Below are 12,247 nucleotides of genomic sequence, written 5' to 3'. Positions count from 1 at the left end.
CTGGGAGCTGATTCAAATTGGTAGAGACCTGTTTAAGGGGGTAGGGTACTTCCTGGTAGCAAATAATTGTACCAACAGTACCAATTTTATGGTACATATTCGAGTACTGTTAGGAAAACTTGTACCAAAATAGTTTATGCGGTACCTCCCCTGTTCAAACTATGATGCTTTGGACCCACCTGTTTCCCAGTGAAAGTCCCTTCTCCGATGGGGTCAAGTTTTGGACCCTACCCTGCCTCCGACCAACATAGACCACCCTTGTAGATCAGAGGGAGCTCTCAAGCCTTGCCCCTTCCCTTCCCTGGTTGCATATCCAAGGTTAGCAAGTGAATGTTACGCAGACGTGACTCATCTGCAGCAGGAGAGCTCAGACGAGGACAAGAAGAGGCAATCCCTGCAGAATCTGGTGTGAGCGCAGCAGTCTGAAAACATCTCTGTGATTGCAAACACATGTAAAGAGGGTTGATCATCATAGATTTTAGCAGCTTGAATAAGGAGTACTCCGCACGGACCGTCCGCTAGTGGCGCTGTACGATGGATGACATTGACTCTCATGAGCAATAAGTAGGAAGTCATGAAGCATGTCACGGAGACAGCATGATCTATACTTATTTCATAGGAATCTGCTGCAAAGAGTCGGGCTTGAGGGCGGTCTGAGCAATATGCAAGAGTATTGCCAAGGCATGTAAAGCGGCTCCGACTCAGCGGCCGGGCGCCGCCGGGGCCTACTAGGCTACTAAGTTGCAGCGCCGCCGGGCGAAGTTTAGTACGGATGCGGCGGTCACTGCGGCGCCGGGCGTAGGCTCCCGCACAGGCCCGCCTCAGAGCTGTGGGACTTCAAGCCGCTTCAACCGTATGTTGCCATGCATTATCCGCCCTCCGGTCCGGGAATATTAACCCGGTTCCCTTTCGATAGGCGGCGCACCGAGATGCGCCCTTCACACGGAGACGATTCCCCTATCAACTAGTATCTCCGAGTTAGGACCGACTAACTTAACCCATCATGTCCAATCACTTATCACGGTAAGGCGGCGGCGGGGCGGACTCGACTCGCCGGACTCGGAGTCGCCGAGTCGCCGGGGAGTCCCGGGCCGGCCGGGAGCCTCCGCTTCAAGCAAGGCTTTGAAAGTTTACCGTCAAACGGTTGAGTATGTCACAGCGCCGGGCACTGCCGCGCATCCCGGCCGGGCGGTCCCGGGTCCGGCGATGATGCCCGGCGCTGATCGGACCCACCGGTGACCGGCGTGAACTCCGGGACGGTCTCAAGCCCGGAGCTCGCCGCAGTGAGTGTACAAGCTGCCGCTACACATCTGACAAATCACTGTGACTAGTCAAGTCCTTCCGTTCGTGACACTCGGACCGGGCAGAGCCTGAACTTAAGAGCACCGTGACTCGCGGCGCCGTACTACTAGTACCGTCATGATCGGATCCTTACTACGGTAGTATCATCCGTCAACCGGGGCGGCCCGGCTTGGCAAGCATGGTGTACCCGGTCACTGAGTTCAGTGCCGCAGGCACTATGGAAGAGCCAGTGCGTCTGCCATCTTTTCAAGCCAGGCTGAGGGCCGCTGATTTAATGAGTTGTACGATTAAGAAATTGCTGAGCCTGAATCATTGAACTTGCGAGCCTTATGTGATGGTTCCCGTTTTGCTACCTTTCAGTCACACCACAGACGCCGCGCAGCATCACTGGCCCTAACTGATAAATAACTTCACACTTTCCTCCTCAATCATGACTATGATCAGCAGTTTCTCTACGCGAGAGGGCCCGGGCATCATCCCGGTCCATCGGTTGACCCTCAGGCACACAAGGCTGGCCGGGGCAATCGGACGCGCGGCCCAAGCCTCGCCGCAGGGCAGGCTTGGCCATCATACTAGACTAGTCTAGGCCCTGAGGGCGGCTGTTCTCTGAGCGGCTACCGACTGGCACAGTCGCAAAGCGGCAGTGACCGTTCAGTGGCCGCAGACTGGCATAGCAACTTGTTTATTTCATGACGTTCGCCACAATGATATCGACTAAATCGCTAAACGTGAACAATCCGTCCAAGTCACCGACCGTACTGAAAGCTCGTACGACGGTAGGCGGCCGGTTCTGCATCTACTCGAACATGGACTTGGCCAACCTCTCCATGTACACCAAAGACGGCATGATCAACGATGCAATCGTCCACCGATTCACCAAGGAATGAACGTGTTCTGAACCCGAGCTGGAAGTTGCAGTTGAAGCCGTTGTATCACCGTTTGCAATCACCGTTGTAGACGCTGGCGAGGCTGCTCGGACTCCAGAGTTGCAGCTTTCACCACTGCAAGGCGATTCAAAAGCCGTGGACAGCGCGAACGCAGGCTGGGGTGTAGTAACAGATACATTGCATGTGGCCCGTACCAGAGGACTCCGAAAGACTTTGATCCCAGGGCTACTCTTAGCATTGCATGAGTCTGATAGTTTCGTTGCGTTGCTTGAAGGCTCTGCAAAGTCTGCCCAGTCCAGGGTCCGTCCGTTGGGTACGCACACACCATTTACATTCACCTCGCACAAATGCTGCCGCACAGGAAAGAGCGCGTACACGATCATGTCTTGTTCTATGGAGCCACAGCCTCTAATGAGAGGATCGTTGTACTGTGTATTGCATTTGAAATTCATCGAGATTGGTATTTGAAGATACCATTGGTCGAACAATTCATGGCCAAGATAGGCAGTGTACGTAAGCTTTTTTTGCGTTTCCGTGCTAGAACTACTCGGATTGTGTCGCAGGTTCCATCCAGGCAAGGGAGAAGGCTTCAGAGAGCTCAAGGTCTGTCCGACGTTTGGCAAGACGATTTCAATCTTGTAAGTATACATCCCTGCCATTGCATGAGATATCCTCATCTCTGTCAAGCGGCCCCTTCCTGGACTGACAGCGGCATTTGCCAGATCGGGCGTTGCATTCCCAGAGGCATCTATCCCATCTCCTGACCAGGCTCTCAAGCTTGCATGGCCCGTTGCCATGTCTAACATCGACAGCACCGTCAAGCAAAGTTTCAACGAGAGCATCGCGATGCGGATCAGTTCTTCCCAGGCCGCGTGAAGGCCAGACCAGCTTGCGTGAAGTTGATATCAGTCCACTTCCTCGGCGCCAGGGACCCCCACCCCCTCACAGCCTTACAATCGCGGGAGATAGGGACCCCTCCATTCAATAATAGTACCGTGAAATGGGGGAACAGTTGATAAACGCACCCACGGTCTTCAAGCCAGTGCCGGGGAACCGTTGAACACACGGTTCAACCCGGTCTTGCCGCGGGTGACGGCCGCGGGCACTGACTTGCTTGGCTACCCACGGCACCCTGGCAGGCTCATAGGGGCATTCGTTATTACAATCAGCCGCGTCTGGGACCCCTCCCACACACCGAGACAACGGGGGTTGAACCGTGTGTTCAACGGTTCCCCGGCACTGGCTTGAAGACCGTGGGTGCGTTTATCAACTGTTCCCCCATTTCACGGTACTATTATTGAATGGCGCGGCGTCTGATGCGCGGCGTCTGACTCAGTGCGCCGATCGAAAGGTTAAAACGGAACCATCACACAAGGCGCGCTATTGATCAGCAATTTCATGATGTTCAATGATCGTACACACTGATTGAACTCGGATGATCAAGTTCAATGCCGCGGGCCGGCTTGAAAACTTCGGATGCAGACGCATGTCCGAAGTTGCCAGTGACACTGACCATGGCCCGGCCATCATGGCATCGTCTCGGATCCGGCGATAGTCATTGACTCTCTTTCAAAGCACTGCGGCAACTTACTAGCTTCAACTATAGTACCGTTCAGTTTATTTTTAAGTCACTTTAAATCAGTGCCATCTCTCAGAACTTGACGAGCAAACTTGAAAACTTGAACTTGAAGCACTGGGAGAGTCGCGGCTTGACCGTCACTGTGACTCTCCCGGGCCCATTGTGTGAGGCTGAGTGCCACCTGGCACGGCCCGCCCGGCGGGAGTCGGTCACGCCGCCGGGTCACTGCCATGCTGCCACCGTTCAGCCTCGGAGTCACCGGGTGGCACTGACGAGTCGGCCGATGCCTTGGATGGCACGGCCCGCTCATCTCTCCGGTACTGTACCGGTAATTTTCTATGAAATAGGGGGTACCAGAGCGATGGGGGTGGTGTTTGACCTTACGATTGAGGTGATCCATGGATGAAACGAGTCAATGGAGAGTAGCGGAGAGCAGAGCAGAGCAGAGCAGAGCAGAGTAGAGCAGCGTAGAGCAGAGTAGAGCAGAGTAGAGGAGAGGAGAGGAGAGGAGAGGAGAGGAGAGGAGAGGAGAGCTGAGAGGAGAGTAGAGGAGAGTAGAGGAGAGTAGAGGAGAGAAGAGAGGAGGGATGGAGACGAGGGAAATGTAAACAAGAGATCAGCTGCACAAAGACAGTGGACAAGCACTCATGGTGAAGCAGTGGCTGGGTAATGATGAAGGGTGAACCTCGGCGAGGATGGAAGCAAGTTTTGGACGCAGATTTGACGCATGATCTATTTGAACATCATTGAAAACATTGATTGAAATCACTCCAACCATGAGGACTGCCGGTCACCGTCACCTAGCAATGGCTCTTATCCTTGCTTCTGCGGTCCTCGCAGTGTACGTGCATGGGAGTCAGGATACCGAGGAGCTTGACGGGCTGGCTGATGGCGATAGCCTGCGGAAAAGGGCAGTGACAGGAGGAATCTGGGAGACCTTGTCTTATCTTGCTTCTTTCTTCTCTGTGGGAGCACAGGAGCTGCGGCAGTACTATGTCGCCTTCGAGCATGAGGAGGCAATGTTGCAGGCAGTGCATGGCCTTGACGTTCGGCTCGGGCCCCGACTGGATCACCAGACTCACATGGTCATAGCTAGTGAAAGGACTGCTCGCAGACTGCTCGCATCCTCGCTGCAACGGTCCGTTTCTCTTGCGTGTGCTGCTGCTGCTGCTGCTGCTGCTGCTGCTGCTGCTGCTGCTGCTGCTGCTGCTGCTGCTGCTGCTGCTGCTGCTGCTGCTGCTGCTGCTGCTGCTGCTGCTGCTGCTGCTGCTGCTGCTCTGACTGCGGTTCGCAGGGGGCTAGTTGAGCGACCCATCGAGCACAAGATGGATTCTACCTTGTACAAGTTGATACGTCAGTCGCGCTCGCGTCGGTCGAACTCCTCACTTCGGGTGCGTTGAGACCTCAACTCCCTTGCTGCCAGATTGAAAGTGTCGGTTCGCCAGTTAGCCGATGGGAGGACGGATTACCACATCATCGACTCGCTCGTTGTCGTCCTCGTGGAGGGAGACGCGGGCAGGACGTCAACCTCTGATTCCTTTCAGCACGAGTGCCACCGTTTCTTCTCTGAGAGGTCTTGCTAGCATCAGGTCGGGGTCAGCTCCTACTGACCTGCAGCATACTCCAGCAAGCTCGAAGCCCGCACATCGCCCCTCTCACGCAGCAAGCTGCTGATCAACGTCTACACGAGCCGACAACAAGCAGGTGAGTCGAGGGAGGGGGCGCTCTCCTGCTGGGCTGAAAAGGAGAGGCGTGGCAGGTGCTGACCCTCTAGCTCGAGTCGTCGACTGGCTGTGCGATCGTTGGCAAGTCCTCTGGGTGGAGCCCAAGATGACGTTCAAGCCGAGCACAGGGTTTGCAACGAAGATCGTCTCCTATCCTCTCTTCTCAGGAACGATCAGGTCAGAGCGTCTGCCTCCTCCTCAACAATTTCCAAGACTACCTCTCCTCCTCTTCTCCTCTCCTCCTCTCCTCCTCTTCTTCTCTCCTCCAGCTATTCTCCACTGCACTGACCGCTATTTCTGCAGCCGGCAGTCTGAAGCAGACGCGCTGACCTCGCCAGTCATGACAGCCTCGTTTTCAGTTACAAGCTTCTCCGGCAGTCGAACAGGACAGTTCAACTTGCACGCGAGTGGAGCGTCTGCATTGGGAGGCAACGGGACAAACACCAACATGCTTATAGTACTGAGGGGAGCAGTCATGGAGCCAGTGGTCAGCTACATGCTCAACAACCGGAACTACACCAGCTCCTTCGTTCTCGACGCTCCCGGCAGGTCCATCGTCCCGAACGTGTACGTGGGGATGCTCATCGAGCTCACCGACGAGTCGCCGCTGGACACGAGCTTCTCCTGCATCCGCAGCACCGACAGGACCCTGGGGTCCAACCCGAGGTGCCCAAGGGTAGTCTCTCACTTCGACCCCCTCACAGGGAGGGTTGAAGTGCATCCTGCCTGGCTGCTCCTCTCGACCAAGTCCATCAACCAGGTGCCCTTCAGGATCCGGCCCATGGCGCAGGCGGGGGACCTGGTGACCGTGCGGGCAGACGCGGAGAGCATACGGGTAGAGATCCTTCCGGACTCCCTGACGTTCCTCTACAAGACCAAGACGGACCCCGGGCAGATGATGGTCGTCGAGTGCAGGAGGAGCAGCGGGAGCGGGGGGCAGGGTGAAATTACTGCCCTTGCTCTGCCCCAGCTGTACATGGATGAAGGGTACTCCACCATCAAGGCGCGCTGCATGATGGACGTCAACGAGACGGTAGTCAAGCAGATCCCTGCCCAGCTGCTTCCCAGCTGCGGCCAGGTGTGCTCGTCGAACCTGTCCATCGCCTCGTTCCTGGCGGACGGCCATTTCAGCAGCAGCGTCGCCGCTCTTGACGCTGCTGCTGCTCCTTCCAACGGCTACTGCACTTGCGTGCTGAATGTTGTGACCTCCCTTGTGATCAACTTCACCCTTCCAGAGGTGAGAGGAGAGGAGGAGGGGAGGAGGGGATGAGAGGAGGAGGGGAGGAAGAGCGAAGAGAGGATATAGTGGAAGGTGCGAGGGGAGGAGCAGGACGTGGTGGTGCTGGTGGTACGAGGAGGGGAGGAACGAGGACGGGAGGAACGAGGAGGGGAGGAACGAGGAGGGGAGGAACGAGGAGGGGAGGAAGACGACAAGTTTGTCAACGTCATGCATCACAGTCTTCATCCCTCGCTCTTTCGCATCTTCTTCTGATTCTTCTCTTCGACTTTTTCCGGCCGTTTGACTTCTCCTGACTTGACTGGCCGTCTGCAGGCGAATCCTGTATGGGACCGAGGGCTGGATGGGAGCGGCCAGGTAGGAATGAAGAGGAGGAGGGAGGAGGGAAGGGGCTGGGGCAAGGAATGGACTAAGATGCATCGATGGAAGGCTGTAGAAGCCAGGGAGCAAGAAGAAGGAAGGAGAGAAATTAGGATTGAGTGCACGGGGGCGAGGGAGGGAGAGCAGAAGCAGCAGCAGCAGCAGCAGCAGCAGCAGCAGCAGCAGCAGCAGCAGCAGCAGCAGCAGCAGCAGCAGCAGCAGCAGCAGCAGCAGCAGCAGCAGCAGCAGCAGCAGCAGCAGCAGCAGCAGCAGCAGCAGCAGCAGCAGCAGCAGCAGCAGCAGCAGCAGCAGCAGCAGCAGCAGCAGCAGCAGCAGCAGCAGCAGCAGCAGCAGCAGCAGCAGCAGCAGCAGCAGCAGCAGCAGCAGCAGCAGCAGCAGCAGCAGCAGCAGCAGCAGCAGCAGCAGCAGCAGCAAGCTTTTTGATAGTTTTTCAGATCATCGGACTGACTGATACTGGGCTGGACGTCACCAACTGCCTGCTCAGCGAAGGGAACCCCTCAGACCCCAGCAACCTGACGCTTGCTCCTTCGACGGGAGGTGAAGAAGAGAGGGAGGGTTGAAGGAGGAAGTATAGGCTGAGAAGCGGAATAAGGAGGAGGAGGAGGAGGAGGAGGAGGAGAAGCAGCAGCAGCAGCAGCAGCAGCAGCAGCAGCAGCAGCAGCAGCAGCAGCAGCAGCAGCAGCAATTTTCTTGAGTTTCCTCTGACTTCCTTGTGCTGCATCAGCTGTTGACCTGAAGAGGAGGAAGGTGGTCGGGTACTCGAAGCTGCTCCCTGACGACTGTGCGCTGTGCGACGGCTGCCCGAAGCTGATGCGATGGGACAGCTACAACTTTTATGGGGATTTCTCCAAGGTCCTCGAACTTCTCCTCCTCCTCCTCCTCCTCCTCCTTCTCCTCCTCCTCCTCCTCCTTCTCCTCCTCCTTCTCCTCCTCGTTCTCCTCCTCCTCTTTCTCCCCGTTTCTCGTCTCTGCTTCATCTTTGGATCTCCTGACTTCCCTGGCTGTCTTCCCTGCTTGCAACCTTGACTATCTACCCCCTCCATTCTCCCTCCTCGCCTACTAACCCAACAACCCCTTTCCCTCCTCCTCTTCTCTCCCCCCCTTTCCCTCCTCCTTCCTCTACCTTCCTTCTCTCTCTCTCTCTCCTCTCACATCTTTCCAGCTGCCAGTTGGCTTCGTCTGGACAAGAGCATATCCGCACCGCTGCCCCGACAGCACCTACGATCCCGCCCTCTCTTCCTGCTGCGGCTTTACCTCTGTCCCCACTGGCTCCTCCCACTCGGACCCCTGCTCCTCCTGCACCTGCCCCGACATCAACGATCTTTCAAACTGCTGCCTGGAGGCTCTCAACGAGTGTAAGGTCTGCTGCCATGCCTGTGGGGCTGACGCCAGCCTATGGCCGAGGAGGTACGACAGGTATGGGGCTCAGGTGCAGTTCGGACTGTCGGGTGAGTTGACTTCTGCTTTCCTGCTCCTGCGTCCTGCTCCTGCTCCTGCTCGTCCTGCACCTGTCCTCTCCCTCATCCTCCTCCTCACTTCTTTCTTACCCTGCTCTCCAGCCTCCCTCTTGCCTCCCTTCGCAGCTCCGGCTCAGATCCTGGTGCTCGTGCTCGTCAGGGACAAGTACAACGAGCTGGTGGTCTCCCAGGCTACGGACGTCTCCCCTTTCTTTCCCTTCTGTCTCAACCCCAACTGCGACAAGCCTGTCTACAGCCTCCAGCAGACGTTCCAACTCCCTCCCAGCAGGAACGGCTACGGAGTTGTCATAGTCAACAAGCAGGGGATGAATCTTCAGCTGACTGGCGAGCTCGACGGGGGAGCAGGTTTCCAGTTCTTCACCGCGCGGCACCCGTGCGGGGACGCAGCAGACGACGACAACGGGCATGGCTCGTTCTGCGGCTCCGTGGCCGCAGGCTCCGTCGACCCTGCGACCGGAAACGAGGCCGAGAAGAGGATGGCCAGGCTGCACGAGGGGATGGCGAGAGGGGCGAAGCTACATGTGTTCGATGTGTCGAGCGGCAGCACGGGAGGAAACAACTTCACCGTCCCCCTCGACCTCTATGACGGGATGCTGAAGCCTCTGTGGGACCAGGGGGTCAGGATCTCCTCAAACTCCTGGTCGTGCTACTTCCCCAGGGTGAGTCTAAGCTCTCCTCTCCCCTCCCTCTCCCCTCCCTCTCCGCTCCTCCGATCCTCCCCCCCCATCTTCACCTGCTCAGCTCTGCTCTGTCCTCTGCCCTCACCTCTTCCTCTATTCTTCCTCTCCTCTCCCCTTCCTCTGTTTTCCCCTCCTCACCCTACCCCAGGTCGTCTGCTCCTCTACCTCCTGCTCCTACTCCACCTCCTCCTACTGCAACAAGTACTCCACCGCCGCCATGGACATAGATCGGTTCGTCTACGACCACCAGGAAATGCTCGTCCTCGTTCCCGCAGGAGATGCTCGTTCCTTCACCGGCCCCGCCTCCTCCTCCTCCCTCCAGTCTCCTGCTACCTGCAAGAACTGTATCGCCGTAGGAAGCAGCCATAACTGGAACGCTCTCCTACGCCCTGCTACCTCCTACATGGACCCCCTTGACAGCATGTCGGCCCCTCTCTCCCAGCAGCGCCTCATGTGTCCTCGCTCCTCCTGGCCTGACAAGAGCCTCTGGCCCTCGGACCCCAACGCTCCTGCGGTTGGTGACTTCAGCTCCCTTGTTTCGTCGCTGACTTGCTCTTGCTCGCTGCTATGACCTTCGTTGATCCTCCTCCTTCTCATCCTTCTCCTTCTTCATCTCTATCTCTTCCTCCTCCTTCTCCTCCTTCTCCTCCTCCTCCTCCTTCTCCTCCTCCATCTCCTTCTCCTCCTTCTCTCTCTCTCTCTCTCTCTCTCTCTCTCTCTCTCTCTCTCTCTCTCTCTCTCTCCTTCTCCTCCTTCTCCTCCTTCTCCTCCTTCTCCTCCTTTGTTTTCTCACCCACTCCTCTCCTCTCCCTTTTCTCCAGGTTTCCACCAACTCAACCGTCCCCGACCCTGTCTTCCCCGTCCCCATGGACTGCTGCAATTCAGACCCCAAGAGGATAGCGCAAGTCCTCAGCGACATCAGCTACTACTCCAGCAAGGGCCTTACCGACCTACTCCAGCAGCAGCAGCAGAAGCTCTTCCCCTGCATCCCGCAGACAACCTGCTGCCTCTCCAACGCCTTCAAGTCTCCAGAGCTCTCCTTCTGCTGCCCCTCCTCCTTCCCCTTCCCCGACAAGCTCGGTGCCAGCTCCTATGACATTGACAAGGTCGTAGGCAGCTCAGCTCGGGGTCCTGCAGGGGATGGGCTGGGGACTAGGAGGATGAAGCCGGATCTGGTAGCCCCCGGCGCCTTTCTGGTCGCCGCCAACGGCAGGAAGGTGACGAGCAGCTCACCACAGAGCCTCCCGCGGCACTGCAAGATGAACTCGAGAAGGTCTGTTCTCCTGCTGCTGCTGCTGCTGCTGCTGCTGCTGCTGCTGCTGCTGCTGCTGCTCCTCCTCCTCCTCCTCCTCCTCCTCCTCCTCCTCCTCCTCATCTTCCTTCTTCTGCTGCACTTGCTGCTTCTGCTGACTTACCTGTCTGGTCCACTTCCCCCCTGCCTTTTCTCCTTCTCGTTCCTCATGCTTCTTTCTGACATCCTCCATCTTTCCTCGCTTCTCCTCCTCCTCACTTGGTCTGCAGGGACCAACCATTCAACGAGGAAGACGCCTTAGTCGCCATGAGCGGCACCTCAGTCTCCACCGCCATGGTCGCAGGCATGGCGGCGATTCTTCGGCAGTACTTCATGGAGGGTTGGTACCCCCTTGGCGACAAGGGGACGGGCAAGTCGCTGCAGCCCTCTGCCGCCCTCCTCAAGGCCATGCTCATAGCGTCCTCCTCCCCGCTCAACAGCCTCGGCTCCTCCTCCTCCGACCTCTGCAACTCAGTCTCCTCCTCCGGCCTCCTCCTTGCGACCTGCCTTCCCAACCCCGACGAGGGCTGGGGGCTCCCGTCGCTCCCTCGCGCGCTCTTCTTCAAGGACCGGGGCAGCAGCATGCGGCTGTGGGTGGAGGACGAGCGGGTTGGACTGCACGAGACGGGGTCAGTGCACGAGTATCAGTTCCAAATCAACATGACGGAGGATGGGACGAGGCTGTCAGTAGCGCTGGTGTGGACCGATCCTCCTCCTCCTCCAGCAGATGCGGCGACAGCAGCAGCGGGAGGAGGAGCAGGGATCTCGTTGCTGGTCAACGATCTTGACCTCAACGTCTCCGACGCCTCCTCCATCTCCTTCGTCAACGGCCTCGTCTGTCCCATCGACCCCATGACCGACTTGTATCGTACCGACTGCCCCCGTCCCATCCCCGACCGGGCCAACCCTCTCGAGGCGACTACCTTCCCCGTCAAACATCGGCTCCAGTGCAACTATGCTCGCGGCTCGGCGCTCGAGTACGGCAAGTGCAGCAAGGAGGACAGCTACGGCCTCCTCCTCTCCTCCTCCATCGATCGCTCCCCCGTCACCGTCACCATCCGCCTGACCGCGAACAGGATCGTCAACCCGTGCGTCTCAGATGGCTACAACCAGGTCTGCTCTTCCCGTCCCCAGCCCTACGCCCTCGTCGTCATGGGGCCTCTAGCAAGGAGACCGTCCGACGACAGCTTGCTTCCTCCTGTGTTCAAAGCGTACAAGGTTCCGCCTCCTCCCTCCTCCCTGCTCGCTCCCTGCCCCTCCCTTCTCGCTACCTCCTCCCTGCATCTCCCCAAGCCCCAGCCCCTGCTCTTGATCCTCCTCCTCCTGCTCCTGCTCCTGCTCCTGCTCCTCCTCCTCGGCTCTCTCTCAACATTCGCATCTTCAGGTTGAGATTGTCGGCAACTCTTCCAACGTCACCATGACCATGTCCAGCTCGCCTCAGCGCCTCGTCCCGTCATGGTTTGCCTTGAGCTCTGTAGTGACACTCGTGATGATGGTGGGAGGAGGAGGATGGTATTAGTGAGACTACATCTACAAGTTTCCTCCTCCTCCTCCTCCTCCTCCACCACCACCACCACCACCACCTCCTCCGTCAGACAAAGGCTCTCCGTGCGTGCCCTTCCTAGGCCTTCGCGGCTGCTCGTCTGTCGGGTGGGTACCGACTTTTCTCTATTTTAAGGGGGGGGAAG

General features: G+C 57.7%; 2 protein-coding genes across 2 annotated transcripts; one reads left to right on the top strand and one right to left on the bottom strand.

The window, feature by feature from the left end:
• Positions 1-2,098: 2,098 nt before the first annotated feature.
• Positions 2,099-3,031, bottom strand: GUITHDRAFT_146720 (hypothetical protein; the record flags this gene model as incomplete). Its single annotated transcript, XM_005822059.1, has 1 exon — positions 2,099-3,031. One exon carries the CDS (start codon positions 3,029-3,031, stop codon positions 2,099-2,101), a length of 933 nt encoding a protein of 310 aa, XP_005822116.1.
• Positions 3,032-4,544: 1,513 nt separating this feature from the next.
• On the top strand, positions 4,545-12,078 carry GUITHDRAFT_146719 (hypothetical protein; the record flags this gene model as incomplete). The annotated part of the gene is made up of 14 exons (XM_005822058.1): positions 4,545-4,906; positions 5,192-5,341; positions 5,386-5,472; positions 5,514-5,669; positions 5,796-6,729; positions 7,045-7,086; positions 7,545-7,647; positions 7,835-7,962; positions 8,273-8,558; positions 8,694-9,247; positions 9,417-9,782; positions 10,090-10,541; positions 10,790-11,777; positions 11,944-12,078. 14 exons carry the CDS (start codon positions 4,545-4,547, stop codon positions 12,076-12,078), a joined length of 4,743 nt encoding a protein of 1,580 aa, XP_005822115.1.
• Positions 12,079-12,247: the final 169 nt, after the last annotated feature.

Source organism: Guillardia theta (genome assembly GCF_000315625.1).
Source record: "Guillardia theta CCMP2712 unplaced genomic scaffold GUITHscaffold_132, whole genome shotgun sequence".
In the NCBI taxonomy this organism is placed as follows: Eukaryota; class Cryptophyceae; order Pyrenomonadales; family Geminigeraceae; genus Guillardia; species Guillardia theta.
The sequence above is the reverse complement of the archived record's forward strand: the minus strand, read 5'-3'. Positions and strand labels throughout refer to the sequence as shown.